Genomic DNA, 23,263 nt, shown 5'->3' on the forward strand with positions numbered 1-23,263 from the left:
CACCAGGTCGCAATGATTTCTGGGCAAGTTTTGCTGCTGAAGCTTGATCCCTTGCCCCTGCAAGAGCTCATCTAACACCCTTCACTTGAGCTAATAAAGTAATAGTACATAGTACATTAATAAGGCATTGGGGATTCTGAAGAGGCTAAATGATGAGACCAAACGGACGAGGCTTGTTAAAACTGATACTGAAACAGCTGGCACATTTTGCACCATTCTCCCTCAATTGCATATAATTGCTGTTGGAACAAAACCTTGAATTTCCATTTTCTTTATTTTTATATATATATATATATATATATATATATATTATATATATACCATATATATATATATATATATATATATATATAGATATATATATATATATATAAAGTGCCAGCTACTGTTTACACTGTGGCAAAATTTCACGATAAACAAACCAACAGAAATAGTCCAAAGTGACCTAGAATAAAATCTTTTTCCTTTAAATTACACTGAAAGTGAAGAACATTTTTTCCTTCTCCTGTGAAGTTACTTTCCTGGAGACACACGGTTTTGTCCAGAAAGTGACAATATTTACTAGGAAGAGAAACACAATGACACTTTTAGCCCATAAATAACATGCATGCTCAGGTTGAACGCATTCTATTTGTGCCTGAAACCTGCCGCAAAAGGCTTAGCAGATCTGTCCCTGATAGTCGGAGGTCACATAAACATCAGCCATCAGAAGTGAAGCCAGACACACGAGTCAGACCTTTGGATCCAGTGAAGAGGAGGTCATCAGTAGAGTCCACACACAGCACGGCTTTACTGTGGCCCTCAGCCACATGCACACACTGCAGAGTACCACCACGACTGCTCTTTGACATGGGCACTGGGTTTATCACTCCTCTGGGAAACACACACACATACATGTCAGTCTGAGAACAGCAATGCAAGCTGTATTCAACACAGCTACCAACTCATTTTGTATGCACAGAAGTCATGCAGTCCTCCATGCACACAGAAGCTATGATTTAAATATAGTGATCTGTACAGATAACACTATAGAGCAGCATGCATGAATGTACATGCACAATGTCCAGCACTTCAGCCACATGCTGCAACATAAAAACAACAAAAAAAGCAAAAAAACAGAGAACACCACAATCATGTGGATAATTATAACTAAAATCAAACCTTCATTTCACAGAACAGAGGCAACTTGTGTGTCTTTGGTTCAGAAAGAATCTACACTAAGTTAAAAAAGCGAAACAAAACACAGCTTACTTCTAGAGAGGATGGATTGAAATCCATTCGTTACTGGAGAAAGGTATTAAATCGGAAAAAGATCAGTTGTGTGCGAATAGAGACCTCTGCTGGATAAACAAGGGTTCACACTCTCTCTCTCTTTCTCTCTCACATACACACAAATTAATTCACTTATACTGTACTTGCAACACTTAAGTCAGCCTTGAACCTTGAAATCTAAAAAGTGTTAACATTATGAAATGCTGCAGAGCAGAAACTTATGAAACTAGAACACTTCGTCTAGGATGGTTACTGTACTTTGTTCTTATGGATACAACAGTCATACTAGTAACAACAAACTGAAATACAATATAATACAACTTTACTTGAACCCTACCTATTACCTAACCTTGCGATAACTATGTCATAAACATATCATATGCTGTAATAAGTTGTCAAGACAGATTTTTATATATATATCATGACAATTAACAGTAATGGTGACATGACACTGTTGTGTGACATGGTCATGCCAAAGTTAGCAGGGTTCAAATAAGTTGATACCCAAAATAAAATAAAACTGATACTCTTTAAAATGACTACTCCAGCTACTCTACATCATCATTTATCATATTTCTTCAAACTGCTGGAATGATTAAATAATTGTCATATACAGTACTGTGCAAAAGTCCTAGGCCCCCTATTAAATTAAAAGGTTCTGGAAAGTAAATGTTTATTTTCTCAAAAAATGCAAACATTAGAATATGAACAATTATTACATTTTGAGTACATTTTGTTGTAATTTAATATCTGCTAGTGTGTTAGCATTTTACAATTCTCTCCTAGAGGTAGCACAGTATCTATATTTATTACAATGCAATAATTGCTTTGGCTAATCAATATTTCATCAAGATACACTTTAATTTAAAATCAGGTGTGCCAGTGGCAGGTTGTAACAAATGCATGCAGTGGCTGGAGTGTATATTTGCATTTATTGTAATGTTATGGGGACCATTCTTCCAAATTATTTCAAATTGTGCTGTCTCAAACCTTTTGAATATATTACTTTCATTTTTGGTATTTTTTTCAACGATTATTCAAAGATCTTTTTTATTATTTTTTAAAGAAGTTTTTTTTTTTGAAAACTTTTGATTTATTTTTATAATTTGTAATTTTAGAATAAAAAAAATGATGTCCCATATTTTCATGTCACTACTGAAGCATAAAGAGTTTTAATCCATAGGCTAAGCCTTACTTTAGACACACCCCTACAGGCAGGGAGACTGCATACCTGTCTGTCATGGCCACTTCGTCAGCAGTTATATCCCACTGTTTTCAAGTAAATGTATCCCAAAGTCTGAAAATCATTGTTTGACCTTAAGAATTATCACTGCTGAAACACACAATATTTTTGTGTTTTAATGAAAAATATTACAATTGTACATGTGAACAACTGTTCAAAGCTGTGTTTGCAAGTCATGTTCTGGTTAGTCTTTTTACACTTAAAATTAGCCAAAATTGTGATGACCAAACAGTTACTACTGAAACGTACTGTTTTTCGTAAGCAATAATTATACTAGCTTAAGATTTTCACACAGTACTGTAGCTGTACTATGCTAATTTTGTATCTAAGCTTAGCTCTGGTCCTACTGTCCAGCTGCACTGTTTGAGCTCTCCTCCATACTTCCTGCTCTGAAGCTCAGAATGCATGAGACACACAGTCAGGCGAGCGAACACATTCTGCTGAGCCCCCACATGGCCTGCAGGGGCGAGGTGGGGAGAGGGATGCACCTCCGAGCTACATGAGCAAGCAGGAACAAACACACACAGCAAAACAAACAGCAAAACACACACACACACACACACACACACACACACACACACACACACACACATCAGCCACATTCGGAGGCTAATGCAATGTGTTTTGTTCTAAATACCACAGGGTCGAAAGCTAACATCACACTCATACTCTCTCTGAACTCTGACTGCTATTGCTAAAGAAAGGAAAAAAGGGCATTCAAAAAGGCAAGAGGTTTCAGCCATGTTTCCCTTCACCTCAAGCTGGTGCTCTGATGATGTCGGTTATGGAGTACTTCAGAGAAACAGTGTTAGTGCAGGTCACCACATATCACTGTAGGACTGGGTATCTCAGTTGGGTAGATCTTTGGTTTAAACAAAAGGGCTTGAGATGCAAGTTGAACACTGAATGTGTAGAACTACAGACCCAAGATAATGACTCATGCTGCTGTGTTTTCCATTCCATAATCAGGTGTGCGAAGTGTAATGTGTGGAAAATAAGGGTGTAACGATTTTGATACAATATCAGGGAGAAATAAAAAACTGTACTGATATTTCAATTATCATCGATACACCTAGACATGTCATGATGATAAAATTTTAGCCATATAAATAATTAACAATTAATTTTTTTGTTTTCATTTTAATGAAAGTGGCCAAATTGGCTGATTAGCTATCTTGCTTCGTAACTGTTGATACTTAGAAGCTCTGAAGCAACATAAACACAACTTGAGCTCAAATAAACAAACATTACTCACCACTGCCCTGTAAACATGTTCCAGCATTAGTCAGCTTTTGTTGTTTTTGTAAAATCAATGACGTCTCAATAAATGTTTTCTTTTATTTAGACGTATTTGTCTCAACCCAACTGATCAAAATGCACTCAATTCAAAGATCGTGAAGAAAACAGGACCTTGAAAGCTAAGAACTGTGAAAAAATAACTGCAATCAGGAAATTACGTAATGATTGTAACAGGCCTAAATATGTGCCTCTGACCCTTCCAAGGGTCTCTCACTTGCTGTCTTTCATGAAGTTGTGTTTCTGAAGTTGCTTAATAAGGTAAATAAGATAATTAATAAGATAAATAAGGTAATTTTTGGGGCTTATTTGGTCTGAGGGCTGGTATGGCAGACACTTAAATTCTCTCTGAAAACTTTGATTTGTATGGGCCAAACCAGTCTGTGTAGTATATACTTAGATTTCTAAGCAGGACTTTAATACATAAAATATCTAAAATGAAATAGAATTAAAACTGAAAATCATATTGAATCTGAAAATACATGTATCGTTACACCCCCAGTGGAAAACTGTTTTGTGAATAACAAAACATTTTAAAAGGACTAGAAAAAAGTAAGTGTGGAGCATATGGGAAACAGCTTTTCATTAAAACTAGAATGTTGGACATTCAGTGTAGGACTTGTAAGGGACTGATCACACCAGGCAAGGTCGACTCAGGTAGACATGCTTTTTTCAGCAGCAGTGGAAAACCAGTTAAGAGGAAATTCTTTGGTTTAACAGACACATTCCAAATTCAGAGTCTGCTGTGTGTGCTGCTCTCCATCCCACCAAAATAAAGTGAGAGGCATTTATCATGAAAATCAGCTCACACAGGCAGAGGCCTTTTTCAGACTAAGTGGTAGCAGGATTGTCCTCCAGTCCCTAGGATGGCACTAGCGCTTACTGTTTGATTTCTTTGGCTTTAGCTCTGTCGGCCGCTGCTTGTCCCTTGTCATAGGTCTTCCTGCGGGTGAGAGGAGATGCTTCCAGTACTCTCTTTTCCACCCCTGATGGAGGTCTGGAGCCAGAGTTGCTAGTTTTAGTTCCATTAGTGACATAACAGACATAAACATAAAATAAAAACACAAAACACACTGACTGAACATAAAATGACACCAAAGGATGAACAGCATTCAAAACAGAGAATACAAACAAAACACTGAAAATGTGAATACAAACCTGTTACCAGATCATACTGAGGGGGGAAGGAAATATCATCAAACTGCACTAATAGGATTCAAAATATCAATTATGTAAGAAACCCGCATTATGCAACTGATGCTGGAACTGTGTTATATGAAGACAGGTCCCGTCTAATCTGTAGTATAACAACTCTTTTAATCCTTCAATGAGATGATGATGTTATATGCTGGTTAGAGGCCATTTATTAAAAACCCTTAATAAGCAATGAATCCTTCCATGGAAAGGGAATTAAACAGCTGTTAAATGTCAGAAAACTACTATGTGCGTGTAACAAACTCAACTGTAAATTAGTGGATCAAGTATTTACGTAATGTATGTTGTTCGATTAGACCACATGTGTCAGGCTCCAGTCCTCGCAGGCCAAAACACTGCAGACTTCAGCACACTGCCTCATTAAACACATCTGATTCAGCTCATTAGCTAATTAACAAGGCCCTCATCACTGAATTCAGAGTGTTAGATGAGATTAAACACTAATCTCAGCAGCTCTCTGGCCCTGAAAGCCCCCAGTTTGACATGCCCGGTTTAGACCTTCAAAACAAAGTATGTTTCAAAGTGAAGTCTTAGAATTATGATAGGTCATTGAAAAGTTACTAGTTATTCACTGTAAAACATCAACTGAGGGGCAGTTCCAGTCTTAGAGGATCAATGTTTTCTCTGCTTGAACATGCCTGAGTAAACTTCTTAACTATTTAACCAGCCCTTAATAAGCTTAGCTGTAGCTCTCCAAGACTGGAACTGCTCAACCATGCCATGGAGGGGAATATGAATAAAAAAAGCAATGGAAGAGCGTGGACACGGCCAAATGCTCCAAGCAAACACAAAGCTAAAAAGCAGAGGTGCATGCAGCCGTCAGTGCAGGTAAACTGAAGATGTTAGCTTGCTACCCTACTTACATGCTACCCATTCTAGAGGACAAGCCAGCTGAGGGGACCATGTAGTCCCTGACCGCATTGCCAGCAGACTCTAGGTCTCCTTCAGGTGTTTCAGCCACTGGGTGCAGAGGACCAGTGAAGTCTCCACTGGGCGTGTCAGGGCCAGAGTCACAGTTATTTGCATAAAGCAGCTCCATCTGAGTGGTGGTTCTTCTGCGTGCCTGTACAAATCCACAACAAATAAACCCACACTGTTTGAGATACAAAGTAACAAAAACACTGTATGCAAGTTCTAGGTTTAGATGTCATCTCTTCTTTAATAAAACCTTATATGGTAACTTTTAATGGTAACTGTAAAGGAGAAGGAAAAAAAACTTATCCTTAACTTTAATATATGTTAATACAGTGAGATTTCATTCAGTTCAAGTCATTTTGGTCATTTCTTCTGGTCAATTTATCCATTTATCAAAAGTAAACAAAGTAAAGAGTAGCTAGCATTGAAACAATGTAAAAAGAAGTATATTGTCACTGTCTACAGAACAACATGCTTCTCCATTTTTAATTTTGTATATCACTTCAGCATGGCAGCTGTCCCTTACATCATGTGAAAATTTCATGATGAATGGACCAAAAGAAATGCTCTGAAAGGCCAGCGACAATATGTGAGCCATTGTTAAACTACACAAAACATTACCTTACTCCTGGACTTGGTCTCTCCACAGAGCTTCATGAGGTCAGAGGCCAAAGTGCTGGATTTTGGGAGAGTAAAGAGCGCGTTATGTTAAAAAGAGCATATTTACAAGCCTTAACCCTATAAAACTGAACATCCCATATTCAGAAACATTGTTGATGTGCCCTTTAACTCGCTTAAACCTGCTCCTGGGAGTGCATGTCCACGCTGGCCATTGTAAAATTGATCAGCATGTGGAACTGGACCTCTCTGTGTATTACCATGCCTTCTATCACCATAAAAGAAGCACACAGCTTTCTTTATTGGTTGATGCACTATGTTTTTTTTTCTGAGTAGGGGTGCAAGTGAACTCGGAGCACAGTTTGACTTAAATTCTTTTTAACATGTTCAAAAAGGTAATTTGTGACACAACAAACATAAACCTCTAGGCATTTTTGGCTTTAGTGGATAACATTCTTTACATAAAAATGCAACAACAACAATAAGAGATTATTTATGGTGAAAAGCAGATTAAACAGCATAAATATAAACTTTTTTTGCATGAGTCTTAAGGAGTTAATCAAACTCATCCCTCAGTAATGAATGCCTTAGTTTAGAATCTTGTGCATTTGTATCAGCATTTGAAATATTCAAATCCTGACTGTTTACTTACTTTCCATCTGCTGCAGGACTTGTTGATTCATCACTGCTACTGTCATCTCCATTATCTAAAGAGAGCAAAAACAACAAAACAGTGAATGCAAAAATAGCAACAAACTTCTCTATTTCAAGGACTGGAAACTTCTTTCGTTGCATTTATGGCACTGAAAGAGCCCACCCCAAATGTTTGGGTTAAAGTAAGAGTCACCCTCATCTTAATTAACTGAATTGTTAAATAAATCTGATGACAGCGTTAATTTTACAGGGGAAGCAAATGAGGACAGTCATTGAATGAGTTCAGCATTGCCATGCTTGTTTTTCAGCGGCTTTCAAACATGGGTCCATACCGTCCAGTCCAGCTGCATCCAGAAGACATGATGTCCAAGTTAATTCTAGTTATAATGGGGAAAGGTGAGGCGTGGAAGAACTTTAGGACGAGTTGCCTCAAGAAGCATCAGGAAACATTAGTATGTGACATCAAACAAAATAGTGTCCACCTATATGAACTAGCTAATGTGTAAATATTCTTTTAATTCAACCTGCTTTGGGCCTGGAACTGCAGCTAATGTTAATAGTTAGCGTGTTGTTTCTAATTACGCGGCTGTAGCACGTGTAGGAGTGGTAGGCACTGACATGGAGGAGGAGGGAGGAAAGGAGGGGAAGACAGATGAGGGAAAGCCTGACAGCGGAACGCCTCATGCACCTGCAGATGTAACTGCTAGCCTGCGGTTAGTCTGAGGAGGGAGACCCATGCACTCAGAACATAAAGACAGGGAGGCTGGCGTCTGGTACTTACCCACAGGCATGTTACCTAGCTCTGTTTCAATTCAGGCAACGGGGGAACAGAAAAAAAAAGGCAACACACAAATCATAAAAACATTCCCCCAGTACAAACGGAAACAAGTCCAATCCAACCAAAAGAAAGCTTTTTAGTCTTTCAGAGGAGCAGCGCAGTGCTGCTGAATAGATGCTGTCCAAATGGAATATCTAAAGAATGTGACAGACAAAAGGTTTCATATAATTTTGCATCAATACAGCATCTATTCAGGAGCACAACAAAGTCACAACTCACAACAAAGAATCTGGACAGGTCATGCAGTGAACCATATCTGACCAGCCCGACTTAAATGCCAGGATGTACTAACACTTCACTGATTTAACAACCATTTTGCTTCCATAAGATGTGTGAGGGCAGTGGGCAGGGCTGGGTAGAGTGGCTGAGGGACCATTGTTTATTTGAAGGGCAGGAGAGCACACTACAGGACGAGAGGGGCTGACCTTGCAAAGCGTTGCCCAGCAGGGCATCCAGCTCTGGGTTAAACTCAGCCTTCTCCTTCAGCATGTGGAAGAGCAGCTGGTTCTGGGTGGCGCTGTTGATTTCGGTCTGCTTCAGACGGCCCTCCATCACCTTTATCTGAGATTCCTTCTGAGCCGCCTGCAGACCCTGAGACACATTCACACACAGGCAAAAGTTTGGGCACCTCCGGTCAAAATTACGTTTCGTTGACTTTATAAGTGAACATAAGTGAACATAATAGACATCCTCTATAGAGAACACACATCTGCACAATTTAATGCACAATGTTTATTTGGGGAATATAACATATATAATAGGGGTGCAGGAAAAAATTGATTCTTAGACGCATCGCGATGTGGACGTGAACGATTCTGAATCGATTCACAAATATCAAAAATCGGTTTTCTAAATATTTAATTTATAACGTAATGTTGAAGGAACACAAAAGGCGGAACTTGGAAGTGCGGAAGTGCAGCGCCCGGACAGTCTGTGGCGGCACATAACAAACACTACTGGATGAGCGAGAAATCCGACTGGCTCCCTCTGCATTAAAGCCAGGTTAGATCAGGAGTCACAACACAAATGATAAGAAGAGCCATTTTGTCCTTTCAACAAAAATCAAACCACCTTGGGAGCCACAACATTTAATGTCCAGTATGTCTCAGTGTGTGCTGAGATTTACTTCGCTCTGCTTTAAGCTTTAGCTCAGCTATAGCCGCTTTCCTCCCATCTTCTCCAGAAAACTTTTCCTCAGAAGTTGATCAGTTAAAAGTCTCTCAATGTTCGACTGTTTTACGAGGCTGAAGTCGCTTCTTATTCTCCAGTTTCTTCTTCGATTTTACCCGTTCCACCTTAAATTCTGACTGAGGCGCCGAATGTAAATGCGGCACCATTTAAGGTGGAATAGGAGAATTCGAAAGAGAAGCGACTTCAGCTTCGCCACTTTTTAGTGTTTTATAGTCTCTCGTTGAAGATTTAACGTACCAGGAAACCAACTACGCTGCTTATAAATGCGAATAACGCATCGCTGCTATGTGACCTGCAGTCTGCACACTGGTTCTCAGTTGTTGCGAAACTGGGCTTTCGCGCTATGTTGCACACACCCCGTCTCAAAGATATTTTACTGACACAGCGATACCCGCCCTGTATAGAAAAAAAGATGCATCGAGATACATCGATAATCGTTTTATAATCGCATCGCAGCCCTCTGAATCGTAATCGAATCGAATCGTGAGGTGCCTAAAGATTCCCACCCCTAGTATATATATATATATATATATATATATATACATATATATATATATATATATAATTGTTTTTCTTTCTTTTTCCTATGCTTTTCTTTGCAAATAAACAGAGGACTACAAATTGCTGAAAAATGCCACATTTAAGTTTGTTCCCTGTAGAGAATATGGTCTTTTATTTTTACTCAGAACATTAACAAAATATGTCATTTGATCTGGGGTATTCAAACATGACTGTACAAGCACATTCAAAAGAATAACCTATTCACTTTGTCTTAAAATTGGATGGACGATAAGGTGAGGGTACACAGCTATGTGCAGGTGGGAGGTTTACTTAGAGCCGTAAAATCGAACATTTTAAACATTTGAAAAGAACTAGGTAGACCGTCCGTAAAACTGTTTTGTACCTTATTGATGGCCATAGACATGAAGTGATCCAGGAGGAAGCGAGCCTCTGAGAGAGTGCAGGAGCCAATCACTGCAGAGACATCCACAGTCTCTCCCTCCTCCTGCACACACAAAAAAACATTCTTCGTAAAAGACCCATATTCTACCTTTTAACATCTTGCATTTTATTTTTTTCCCTTCATGCAGGGTGGTTCAGTCTAACAATATTGCTGCATGTGCTACCCTGTGTGGATACAAAAAAGGCCAGTTACATGCATGAGAAAGAAGTTTGTGTGCACGCATATGTAGTTGCTCAATCTAAATATCTACTGCTCATAGAAACTGTAGTCAGTTATGTAATCTCTGAACTATTCCCACTGCTCAACATTTGCATTATCAAACAACATTTCCCCACCTCCCAAGCCATCCCCCTACGTGTAGTTGTGCGAAATCAGGTTTATAGTAGTTATACTCAATCCATTCCAGCACTACAGAACAAATTCAAATGTTTGCAAACATTTGGTTTCACACAAAAAGGCCAAAAGTTGTTTAGTCTGCAGCAGTAATGCCATATGTAAAACCAACAATGATTTAGGATTTTACCACTTGACTGCTGAAAAAAATATCCTATTTTAGAGCAGCCATCCATCCATCCATCATCTAAACCGCTTATCCTTCAGGGTCGCACCGGGGTGCTGGAGCCTATCCCAGTTGTCACTGGGCGGAAGACTTTTAGAGCAGCCTATCCCTAAAAATTATTTACTTTCAACATTACAGATTAAGTGACATTACCTTTAGATATTGATTTTGCTTTCTGTTCTGAAATTTCATTGTAAACATGCATGCATTCATGAGCTCCTGCTTCTGTTGGTTTCCTCTCTCACAAGAATACACAAAAATGCTACTTGAGTACTAAAAGTGCCCCCTTGAAATTAATTATCTGATCATTTCACAGAATAAACGTTATTTTTCAAAACTTTTACATGCTGCTTCTGTTTTTTAAACAAGTATTATTATGGAATTTTCCACAGTGCTATACTATCTTAGTTTGTGTTGCAACACTTGAAACTTTACTAGCACCAGCGCTACCTGTTCAAAAAGTTTTCGCACAGCCCAACAGGAAGAAACAGACCAAAACGTAATCCATTCCCCCACATCCACTGCAATAACTCTGCTACAGACTGTCTCAAGTAACAATACTCCTTATCACTTAACATGAATGAGTCGTCTAAACTGCTGTAGGCAGAATAAGTGGTTATTGCAGCCATGAAGAACACAAAATGGGCTGTTTTTCATTTGTTGTATGCTTTCAAATGTAAAGAACCTGTCTGTGCCAATTTATAGGTGACATACCTTGGCCTCCTCCATCTGCATGATATTGGCCTGGCAGTCTGCGATACTGTCATTGATGTAGTCAATGTTGGCAAACAGGGACTCCAACTCCTCACTCAGAGACTGCACGGCCTTCTCCCCCTCTGGACCCTCTGTTGCCAGTTTCTCCTTCTTCCTGCTCAGCTTCTCCCGCCGTCGGGTCAGGTCCTCCCGTTGCTGAGAATAGAGAGAGAAAGAGCAGAGGCTTCACTCTAATACCTGCTTTGTATTTTTCTAAAGGAAACCAAGTCAACATAAAAAAATGATCTTGATTAGGATTTCTAAACACAGCAGTAATCATATATTGGCTGTGAGGACATTTTTGTTGTTAGTCTGCATATTCAAGTGAATGAAAGAAATACAACAAACTGCATGTACATAAGAGAAGAGACTGGGTGGGTCTTGTTCTGATGACAAGTTTGTTTTTCACCTTGAGGAGACGATTCATATCTGCCTCCATGTTGGAGATGGTCATGCGCTGCATAATGATATCAGATATGCGGCGCTCCAGACTCTGCCACTTCACCCGAGCCACGCGGGTAGAGTAGACCCCCACAGGTCTGCGATGGTACAGCCTGCTGAACAAACACAGTTACTGTAAGAGTCATACCCTCAAATTATATACTTGTGCACACACACAGATGTGCTACTCACACTTCATACCTGGTTCCATTGGGTGCTCCAGAGCCGTGTATGCGTCCGGAAGGTGGTCTGTGGGTGGAGTCTGGTAGAGTTTCAGGCAGGTTGACCTTCCTGCTCACTTTGCCTGACATGGGCCGAACCTGTCTTCTCAGTGCGGTTACCTAGAGGACACACCGTTATACACTTAGATCATACAAAAAATATTCCAGGGCTGTTAAACAAATAAAATAAAATTACATTGTGTATTTAATTGTGATTAATTGCATTTGTGTTTTGCTCAAATTTGACCCTAAAGAGAGATATTTTCGATTTAAAAGCAATGTATTTTGTTATAGCTACATAAGCGGACATACTACTTGTAGTTATAACAATATAACACAATAATTTAATTTAATAACATTATTCTCATGAAATGAGTACATGAAATCACATGAACGCAGAGTGAACATGAAATTTCCAATTTCCATTACCATTGTGGGTGCATGTTCCAATTCCTCCATGACACAATTTACACAATCATGGCGAAAGCGTACAGACTCATATAGCAGCAAAACTGAGCTACTCAAGCACTTAAGATGGCAAACTACCATCAGAGAAACTCAAATAATAATCAGTTTTAACTCATTACTTTATAGCTCATTACTTTATAGTTCAAGAAAGTCTGAAATAAAGACTACACGTTTACAGTGTACAGTGACAGGATGCCAAAAAATAGCCTGCTTTCACGGGCTGCACATTTGAAGATCAGCACAGCATGATAAACAACAGCTCCATTAAAAATGGTCGAGATGTGGACAAAACTTTTTGCCATGTAAATGCTGCTTTATTGATATTGTCTGTATCAGCATTGTGTTTGGCTTGTAACTGATGATTCAGGCTTGATGTACTTTGGTGATAAACAAATTCATGGCATGGCAGTAGCTGAAAATAACGTTACCCTTATCAAAGGAACTAAAGAAAAAATTGTGACATTAATCATCTGTTAACGCTTTATTAACATGTTAACCTTCCACCACTAAAATACACACCTTTGTAAACTCATAGTGTTAAGCCTCTTACATTGTAACATCTGTACATTTTAAAGCTTCCCCTAACACAAACAAAACCAACTTGCACTGTTGGTTTTGTTTCTGCTGTATCCTCACAATTTCCTTTGTGATTAGGCCAATAAAGCCTCATAACCTACTGAGCGTATGGCAGTTACATGTGTGTGCAGCATATTTTACCTCCTCGGTCTTCCTGCGCAAAATGAGTTCCTGCTGTCTCTTTTGGGCCTCAAGTAGTTTTAGCTGATGCTACAGAAAAGAGAGCAGAAAGACATTTAATACACACACACACACACACACACACACACACACACTTTCACTGCCATCTGTGTATGGATGATTAGTGCCATGCTGCACCTCCTGTTTGCGCTGGTCCTTCTTGAGTGTGGCGATCTCACGGTTTCTGCGTGACTCCGCCAGCCGGTTCTTCTCCTGCTGCTCCTTCATCTGCTTCATCAGACGCACCTAGCAACAGTTGCCACAGAGACCATCAGCAAGGGCTGCCAATACACACTCTTTAGAAAAGATTTGGGGTTAAATCGGAAAGCAAGTAAGCATTCTAGCAACATTTAGCTAATTATACACAGGTTTAGGGGTTGTTTTACAATCTCTTTAAAGGCCAAAAAAACCAAACCAAAAAAAAAAACTTTCACTGGTGACCACCGTGAGGCGCTGTTTGATTCGCTAAACCAGTGGTTCCCAACCTTGATCCTGGAGTATTCCCCCACCCTGCACATTTTAGTGTTTCCTCTTATCCCAATACACTTGATTCAACTAATTAACTCATCAACAAGCCCTTCATGACTTGACATGGGTGTGTTAGGTTCTGGAGTACCGCATGCTCTGCACATCCTGTGTTGGGAACCTGTGCTTAAAACCGCAAAATCGCATTTCTCTCATACCACTATGTAGTTTGATTACAAATCTCAGTTCCAAAGAAAAGTTAGCACAGTATGTAAGAAGTAATAAACGCGTAAAGCAATGTTTTGTAAATCCACTTTTACATGTATTTAAATGAAAAAGGTACAAAGACAAGTTTATTAATATGTTATCCACTTCATCGTTTTTGTAAACATTCTGAAATTGATGCCTGCAACATGTTCCAAACAAGTTCAGATACAGGCAAATAGACTAGGAATGGTGTGAAATGTTGAAAAAAAATGTCTTTAATTAGTTATGATCATGGTTGGGCATAAAAAGAAGCATCTAGCGAATTTTTAGGCCTTCATAAACGAGGATGGGTTAAGGCTTGCCACTTTGCCAAAACATGCTTCAGCAAATAATCAAATAATTTTAAATATGACGACAAGCCCTGAACAACTGCACAGCTGAAAACTTGTAGAACAGAAGAACAGCAAAATGTTCTGTCCCAACTTTTTTGGAACATCTTATAGGTATGAAATTTTTGATAAGCGTATACTTAAAAAATAAAACACAATTATGTGTTTTCAATTTAATAGGCATCAATCAGAATTTACTAAACCCAGCTTTCTTTTTTTATTAGCATTTCACATACTGTCCCATTTTTCTTAGAATTAAGCTTTGTACATAGTTGGATATCAAATTAATAATTAGAGTACTTATTTACTGCACACTATTTCACAACATAGTACAATGTTAGTCAGTGCCTTACTTTGGTTTTCTTCATCTCCATCACTTCCTGCTGGAGCTTCTTGAGCTGCTTCTCGTACTGTGATTGGTTCTTGAGCAGGCGGGCGTGTTCTTTCTGAGCGGCCTGGAGTTTCTGCAGCTCTTTATTCATGATGCTCAGTTTCTTCTCGTACTCTGCCTTTATTCGCTTCGCTTTGTCATCCGAACATGACTCCATGGAACCTACAACATCACATGAACACATTCACACATCAGCTAGAGAGATTCAAGGGCCATCTGAAGCAATACAGGGAGGTGTGTATTTCAAAGTGATGCATTTTAAGGTAATAATGTATATTAAGCCTGGACGCATGATGTCTGTACCCATGTTGTGCAGGACGCGGTCTCTCTCCAGCTGTGTGTCGCGGATCTTGCTCTGCAGCATCATCAGCTTCTGCTCATACTGCTGTTTTAGTGTGTGCAGGCGTCTCTGGCTGTTCTCCAGCTCATCGATCAGCTTCTGCTTGATGGCGATCTCACAGGTGATGTTGGCCAGGTCTGCCTGGAAGTTCTCTGTACCACGCATGCACACACGCTCCAAAGTTAGGGCTCATTCTCTTAAAAACAAATGCCTAAGCTATTTAACAGTAGCTGTGTTCGGAGTGCTTCACTCTTTAGCTCATTCGCTATTCACTACATGTGCAGGAGAACGACCATGGAATGACAAAGATTTGTCAACTATAATTTGAACAAAATTCAGAAATGGCTGGCATATTATATCATGCAGGATTTCAAATGCAACTCAAGGGTACCTCATACGCACATAAGTATCTTACTACACTGGGATGATGATAAAAATTGAGACAAATTATTACCGTCGGCAAAACTACTGTGATAAACCAGATCATTGTGACCCAAATTCAGTTACCAAGTACCACATGTGAACATTACAGTGTTTTATGCTATAGCTTGCATTTTCCCTGCTAGTAATACAATTATCATTATATTATTATATAATTACCAACTGAGCTAGCTTCTATTACTCAGTAATTAATAACGATAACGCTTTATTTGTTTCATTTGCTGTTCCACAGTTTTCACTGCCACACTGAAAATCTACGTTGCAAACTTTCCAAGTTGGCATTCAAAGTATGTACGTATGTTCTATTTTATAGCCTATAACTAAGCACAGTCTTTTCCATTGTACACATTTATGGAATGGTTAAATAAAGGGGTATAAGCAATAAAGCAATAAAAAAAAAACTATGTTGCACACAAAAAAGAATGATAAACACAAATGAAACAATGACAAATTGCATTATATCAGCATATGTTTAAAATAACCACAATATTTGATAATATAAATTATTAATATTGGATAAATAGTTTGTTAATTGTAACCACAACAATTCTTCCACCAAGCAACTGGCAATTTGTTAACAGCAGGCTGCAGCTGCCAACAACACAATTTGTGCTCATTTGTGCTCATTTGCATGTATATTGAGTATTTTACATTTAAGACACAACCAATCTGATTTTAGAACCAGAACTAAGCATTTTATAGATATTAATTTAAATGACTATCACAGCATGACCTAAATGACCATGGAGATGACCATTCCAATCCATTACATTCTCAAAAGCAAAGAGGATGAGAGAGAACAGGACAAAACAGCACTACCATGGAAAAAAGCACAAGACAGCACCTTTCTCATCCAGCTCAGAGTCTGAGTCATCAGAGCTCTCCTCAGCATCCATCTCCTCCTCTTCATCCTCTTCCTCCTCTTCCTCACCCTCATCATGATCACTGCCCTCTTGAGCTTCCTGCAAATGCAGGAAGTGTAAAAACAACAAGATGTGAGACATTTTGAGGAAAGAATCTCAGATAGATGTCTGACAGCCAGTCATACCGTTTCCGCCTCCTCATTGGTTGGCTCAGGCTGCTCTCTCTCATTGCCCTTCTCCTGCTGCTCATTGTCAGGGACGTCTTCCTTCACGGCACTAGGGGACAGAATTTGCACACAGTAGTTACATTACAAAAGCATTATTTTCTGACCTCAGTAGTGCATTAAAGCCACACTCTGAGATTTTCAAAGACATTTTGTTTTAGCTTCATGGAACTTGTATGTATACAACTCATTTTAGCTCATGCAAAAGCTATAATCTGCATGAAACAATAGTTTACAGGTTTTGATTCTGTTGCTTGTAAACTTCAATAGTCTAAACAAAGAAACTACATCTTCCAAAAATGTTTCTTCCGGTTAAAGACTACCTATTCAACTGTAAATCTGATTGGAGCAGTATACCTCTGATGCCACTCACTGGCTAATCAGTCATTTCAAAATCACAGAGCATGTTTTAATAACCGAGGAAAATTATGGGTGGGCAATATGGCAAAAATATGACATCAGAATACCTGAAGACATTTTCAAAATGTACAATATGTATCACGATATTTCGTTTTTCTGAGGTTTGTGAACTAGTTGGAATGAGCAAAATGTACTTGTAAAACAGCACTACCACATTAAAAAAAAAAGCTATGAAAAACTATGAGTGCAATGATCTTGGTTCATTTACAAAAAACTACTTAAGAAGGAACAGGAGGGGAAAAAAAAAAATCAACAACTGGTAAAAATAAATGAATACAATAAATTAATAGCAGAATGAGCTCACACTCAGTCACCTACTTGTTCCAATATACTGATTTGATCATTATAGTCTATCTATAATTGGTCTAAATGAGGGCCTAAGAAAAATTCTGAAAACTGATAACATTAGCTGATATAATTTTGGATTTTACATTTTAAAATCTTCTTAAACTCAAATAAATAGCAGAAACTTAAATCATAAGTATAAATCTTAAGTAATATAAATATTGCAGCACTGGGGGTGGAGCTTCCAAGAATTTCTTTTCGTTTTTGGTTTCTATTATTTACCATTTTTTTCTTAGTTTTCATCTGTTGTTTGTCTTATAATTTATTCTCATGATTCAGATGAAATTTAGTAACATGCCTTTGTTGCTTTAACCATGATGGTGTTCAAAGTCATTAGTTCAGGTTGTTGTATTGCTGTTACAACAGTGAGGCTCACTCAGGCTCACTGTCTAAGGTTTTGCTCTATTGTTGAGAGCTTGTGAGTTTAAATCCCAGAGATGCCATGACCAAAAAGACAGTAATCATAGGAACTATCTGGGATATTTTTTTGTCAGTATCGATAACCAATCAGCCTTTATATAAACTCAGGGGCATTGAGGGTGACCCTCATTTACAATGTAGCCAAGCATCACACAAAAACAAGGAACTGAAAACAGAAAATATAATTCTGTAATAATAAAAGTCTAACAAATAAAGTGAAATAAAGCATAAGCACATAATTAAAACGGGACATAAAACAAAAATAATTAAACACCAAGCAAAATAAAACTGCAGGTCATCAACATTGGTCAATATTATTAGCAAATCAATTTACTGGTTGGGCTCTAGTTTACAGTTTTTTATAGATTTTTGCAGTTGGTCAGTGTTTTAGAAGTAAAGAAGATAACCACTACCTACTCTGCAAGCATCTCATGATGTAATTGTAAAATCTCGTCATAGTGCCCACCTCTAAGTCAAATTTAAAATGAACATTCATTGCATCTTTACATCACAGAACCACTGCATAGGGTGGGGACAAATGAAACTTAAACTTGATGCACTTAATAGAAATACAGCCTTGCAAAAAAAAACTGTTTGTGAACCTAAATGAAAGATTCTAAGGTGCAGGGAAAGTATTAAAAGAAAAAGAAATGACTTTTGCTTTACTATAGCTGGATGACAACTGAAAGAAAAAGCAAACAAACGATCAGGTAGTTCCCAAACCACAGATATCAGAATGAGAGTCACTGGTTGAAAGTAAGAAATGAAATGTACAACTTTATCAGTGTAAAATCAGGCAACAAGGTTCAGGCCCTAATCACAGATCACATTAACAGACTGCTGTATTAATACACATGTTAGAGGTATATACATGTTAGAGGCACTTTCTGGCTCTCCTCCAAGTGTGGCAACTACCTGGATTAAAAAGAAAGGGGGTTAAGGGTAGGCGGGGTAGGGGTGGGGCACTGCATGAGCAGGAGGGCAGAGTTTGGTGGGACAAACCTGTCTTCTTCCACCTCCATTTCCTCTTCCTCCTCTACTCTCCTCTCCTCCAGCAACTGCTGGAGCCTTCACAGGTTGCAGGTCAGAGGAGAAGGGTCAGCGAGAGGAGAGGAGTGAGGGTGGGGAGTGGGCACACAGATAGAGACGGGAGGTAAAGGACATCAGTGAGTGGGAACAAAGCCACGTTTCTTTGCTCAAACCCAAGTTCTTTAAATCAAATCACAAATTTGCAATGGCACACATTTATTAGACCATCTTCCATTCAGTTTCTATAGTTTGTGCAGTTCTATCCAGTGTTTTATTTGTTCTTTATAGAAAGAAAGTTTTAGTCTTTTGACAAAAATGTTTAAATTTGAAATGCTGAAGTTTGATTTTGTATAACTGTATCACAAAAAAACTAAACAATTTTAAACATAATACTTATTTATAAAAAAAACAAACAAAAAAAAACCACAGGAAACAGTTTTTCCTGTTCAAACACTCAAGCAAATTCTAGCAATTAACATTATGGGTTAAATCAGGTGTGTTTAGACAAGAAAAGCACCCATCTGTGCAGAAATCCAGCCCTTCAGGACCGGACTTTCCCACCTCGGTTATTGTACTTACTTTATATACTATATAGAGTATATAATCGGACAAACCATACGTTCAAAACAGAAAAAAGGACTTTTTTCCCAATAGCAGATTTACCAGCCATTGTTGTGTCCTTGTGGGAGTTAATGCAACTTACTAAACCTGTACTGTGATGTCCCCCTGTTAAGCTTTCTGTCTATGACAGGTGTATTTGATATCTACAATATACAGACGCGGCAAATTCAAGGAAAACCTGAATAAATGAGCGGAGAAACATAACGAGTGCAGATGCTTCCAGACAGGCGTACTGCGTGACATAATTAAACAATTAACATCTTACCGTACTGGTATGTATATATCCCACGTGTGGTATGTATATACATGCATAGCAAGTACAGTTGACCTGAATTCTGGATCAAGATGACAAGAGGAAAAGATCTAAGTGACTTTAAAAGAGAGCTCTTTAGTGGGGCATTACTGCTCAACTGTGATCCAACAGGAACAGTGACTAAAGTGACACCTGGATTTAGATCTATGGGATAGGGTCGGAAATTGTGGTCTAAAGTGTGCATTCAATTACTGTGATGCTCAAGCATTAGTGTGATATGTAAGGAGAAACACAAGAGGAACTATTCCACAATTCAATGCAGGACATGATCAGACAGTCTGTCCACAGCTACACGGTGAGATATTATGGTAGGTTTGCCGTGCATAAATACCTAATTACATTAAATAAGATATATGCACATTTGAGAGTAAAGTGGTGTAACAACAATAGGCACTGATCTATAGAGATGTGGGAAAATGTGATAAAAATGTTATATGAGTCATTGTTCACCACATTCTCCAAAAGTGGGTGTGTGCATACATGGTGTATACCAAAAGAACAGCACAGGCCTAATCACTGACCCCTACAGTGAGGAAGTCCAGCGGCTCTGTTATGCTGTTTGGGGCATTTTGGTCGCAAGGTTTGGGTCCACTTGTCCTCTTAGAAGAAAGGGTCACTGCTAATCAATAAAAAGTTCTGACTGATCACCTTTATCCTATGATGAAACATTTCTATTCTGATGGGAGTGGTCTCATCCAGGATGACAGTGCCTCCATCCACAGGACACGATGGGTCACTGAATGGTTTGATGAGTATGAAAATGTTTTAAATGAAATGCTATGGCCATTGCAGTCACCAGATCTCAACTGAATTGAATATCTATAGAAGATTTTGGATGTGTTAGTGCTCTCCACCGCCAACATCAAAACATCCACAGAGTGCATATCTTTTGGAAGAATGATGTTTCTCCAGTACAGTTCCAAATAATCTATGCTAAGCAGCATTGAAGCTGTACTGGTGGCACGTAGTGGTTCAACACCTTACACTTGATGTGGGTATTTTCCTTTAATTTGTCACCTGTATGTTTGTAACTATGTTATTTGACTAAACTGTAAAGGTTAAAAATAAATTAATGAAGTAAAATATCATACTTGTAATGTTATTCTTGGTCTGACATTTTGTCATATATCGGCTTAAATTAAATTGTTTTAACATCATTATGGTGCACATTCTTTGTCAAAATTAAAAGAAAAAAAAACCTTGTCAATACATCCTTTTTTGCCAGTAATTTTGATTCTATCACATAGTTACTCTGCGGTGCCTTTTAGCCTGAAGCTCCTCAGGGATCCATAACAGCAGGCAAATGCATGTTACCACTGTACGTTGTAACAATTACAGTAATTAGACAACATTCTTCAATGTAATTGTAGCTGACAGTGCGCATTCACGCCCACTATACAAAGCACACTGTAATGGCTCCACAGGACAAGACATCTAGAGTGCGATGTTACCATGACAACGTCCTCTCCCCAAACCTCCTCACACAGAGATAACAAGGCTTGCATTCTTTCAAAACATTGGTCTTCTTTCTTTTTACCTCTTCTTTTTCTTCTTCTCTCTCCTCTTCAGTTTCTCCAGATCTTTCTTGGCCAGCTCGATGATGTCAGAGGTCTCTTGGGAAGGGTCAGGTCCAAGCAAGGCGGGGGAAAAAGCTCCAGGCCCTCCATAGAAAGACGAGCGTGTGGACGCTCGAGACAGATTCTTCCTCAGGTTCTCATTCACTGCCTCGCTTTCCAGTAGTTTTGCTCTAAAATGTAGAAATGAAGTTGTACAAAGAGATTCAGGGTACAGACACTCAAGACAACAAATGAGAATATGCTCAAAATAAACTCTCACCTTAAGTCTTCAATCTCTTTGATATAGTTCTGGATCATCTTCCCGATCTCCTCACTGCCTTCACCTGAATACAAACAATGAATCCTATATTTTGCATACAGCACAGCATTACAATGTGCACAATGACACAGTAACAGTGCAGTCAAAAGCATGTTGCATAGCTAAAAACAATAGTAGCAGCCTTTCTGAAGCCTGAATTACATCCAGAGTATTGTCTATTTTTATAGGTAAGTGTGCCATACAGTATAGAGTATAGAGATACACACATATCTGAGTAGCATACCGACTTTAGCGAGAGCCTGGTTGGCCTGATCACTCAGGAGCTGAGTGAGGCGAGCACGCTGGGCATCAATGGTTTCCTGCATGGCTTTAACTCGCACACGCAGGTTGTTGTTCTCCGTCTGTAGCATGGTGTTCTCATGGTACATGTCATTGATGCTCTCCAAGCCATCTTCTCCAACCATTCGCTTCCCCTGTACACCAGCATACACAGCCAAGCTCCAAATTACACTGGCACAAAGTCCTTAACTAAAGCAGTGGTTCTCAAACCAGACCTTGGGGGCCAGCAGATCATCCATAGTTTTGCTCTAATCTTGCTCCTTGTAGCCCCTGTAATCAGTATTCATTGTTCTTTATGGCCTGGTTTTATGTGTGCTTAAAGCTGTGACTGAGTTGTGATGTGGTTCTTCTGTTGGGCCCCGAGGATGTGACTGAGAAACACAACTAAAGGAGAGTACTGAAATTCTACTTCAGAAATTGAACACTGGAAGTACTGTTGTCTTATATCCAATAATTTTCTTGTACTTTGTAAGATCCACAAAATAACATTAGTCTGGGTTTATGTACCAAAAACAATAATAATTCATTTTACATGACCAATTTCCAATCTTTCTTTAGCTCTCAGAATTAAAGGCTGTTTTTGTTTTAGTTACTGTGCCTTACATAGATATATGCAAATTCATCATCACCAAAACAATTCCATCAAAATGGGCTGTTGTCTGCAGCTTATTTAGGGGAATGAGCAGTATATTCAGAAATGTTAACAATGTTTACATACTATATCAAGCTCTTATCAAGCTCAAAAATCTGAGGAATAAATTCAGTTTTCCATGATATGAGCCCTTTAAAACTCTGCTCATTATTCCCAGTAAGTAACTGTAAACTATGGCTGCCCAAGAGAAATTGTGCTTTTCAGTAAGTATGGTGTTGTGCAGTAAAACTGGTATTTAAAATCTATGACTTTGATTTGACTAGGATCTCACAGCCTAATAAAGTGTTTACAGTAAAAATTCTGATGCAGAATGGCTGGTCTCTTACCGTGCGGTACTCCATGAGCTCCATCTGCAGCCGTGCAATCTCCGTCCTCAGAGCGCTGATCTGCTGGCTGGCCTTGTCCTGGTTCACCACCACTTTGTTCTTAATGTTACGTGCTCGGTTAGCATACTTCAGGGTGTTCAGGGTCTCCATGAAATCCCGGTCAGATGGGCTTATGCAGGCAATCATCACTGTTTGGCTGTGGGTCAGGGGAAATGATCTTACATATGAACATCGAATA

The 23,263-nt window shown here is 38.8% G+C and overlaps 1 protein-coding gene across 6 annotated transcripts in view; it reads right to left on the minus strand.

Moving 5' to 3' along the window:
- The window catches only part of kif21a (kinesin family member 21A), a 56,325-nt gene that overhangs the window by 5,934 nt on the left and 27,128 nt on the right, over positions 1-23,263 (minus strand). Inside the window, exons 8-29 of one of the 6 annotated variants that reach the window (XM_036575986.1) lie at positions 23,026-23,221; positions 21,992-22,181; positions 21,709-21,772; positions 21,410-21,619; positions 18,912-18,977; positions 16,686-16,776; positions 16,482-16,599; positions 15,160-15,348; positions 14,819-15,018; positions 13,543-13,650; positions 13,366-13,434; positions 12,161-12,300; positions 11,928-12,075; positions 11,480-11,674; positions 10,147-10,248; positions 8,477-8,642; positions 7,995-8,015; positions 7,212-7,266; positions 6,563-6,617; positions 5,890-6,089; positions 4,695-4,823; positions 737-873 (exon numbers count right to left, since the gene is read on the minus strand). In XM_036575986.1, coding sequence (XP_036431879.1) covers positions 737-873; positions 4,695-4,823; positions 5,890-6,089; positions 6,563-6,617; positions 7,212-7,266; positions 7,995-8,015; positions 8,477-8,642; positions 10,147-10,248; positions 11,480-11,674; positions 11,928-12,075; positions 12,161-12,300; positions 13,366-13,434; positions 13,543-13,650; positions 14,819-15,018; positions 15,160-15,348; positions 16,482-16,599; positions 16,686-16,776; positions 18,912-18,977; positions 21,410-21,619; positions 21,709-21,772; positions 21,992-22,181; positions 23,026-23,221 — 2,849 coding nt within the window. The remainder of the gene's footprint in view (positions 1-736; positions 874-4,694; positions 4,824-5,889; positions 6,090-6,562; positions 6,618-7,211; positions 7,267-7,994; positions 8,016-8,476; positions 8,643-10,146; positions 10,249-11,479; positions 11,675-11,927; positions 12,076-12,160; positions 12,301-13,365; positions 13,435-13,542; positions 13,651-14,818; positions 15,019-15,159; positions 15,349-16,481; positions 16,600-16,685; positions 16,777-18,911; positions 18,978-21,409; positions 21,620-21,708; positions 21,773-21,991; positions 22,182-23,025; positions 23,222-23,263) is intronic. The other 5 variants (XM_036575981.1, XM_036575982.1, XM_036575980.1 and 2 more) reach the window with 5 other exon arrangements.

Source organism: Colossoma macropomum, unplaced genomic scaffold (assembly GCF_904425465.1).
Source record: "Colossoma macropomum unplaced genomic scaffold, Colossoma_macropomum, whole genome shotgun sequence".
Classification (NCBI taxonomy): Eukaryota; Metazoa; Chordata; class Actinopteri; order Characiformes; family Serrasalmidae; genus Colossoma; species Colossoma macropomum.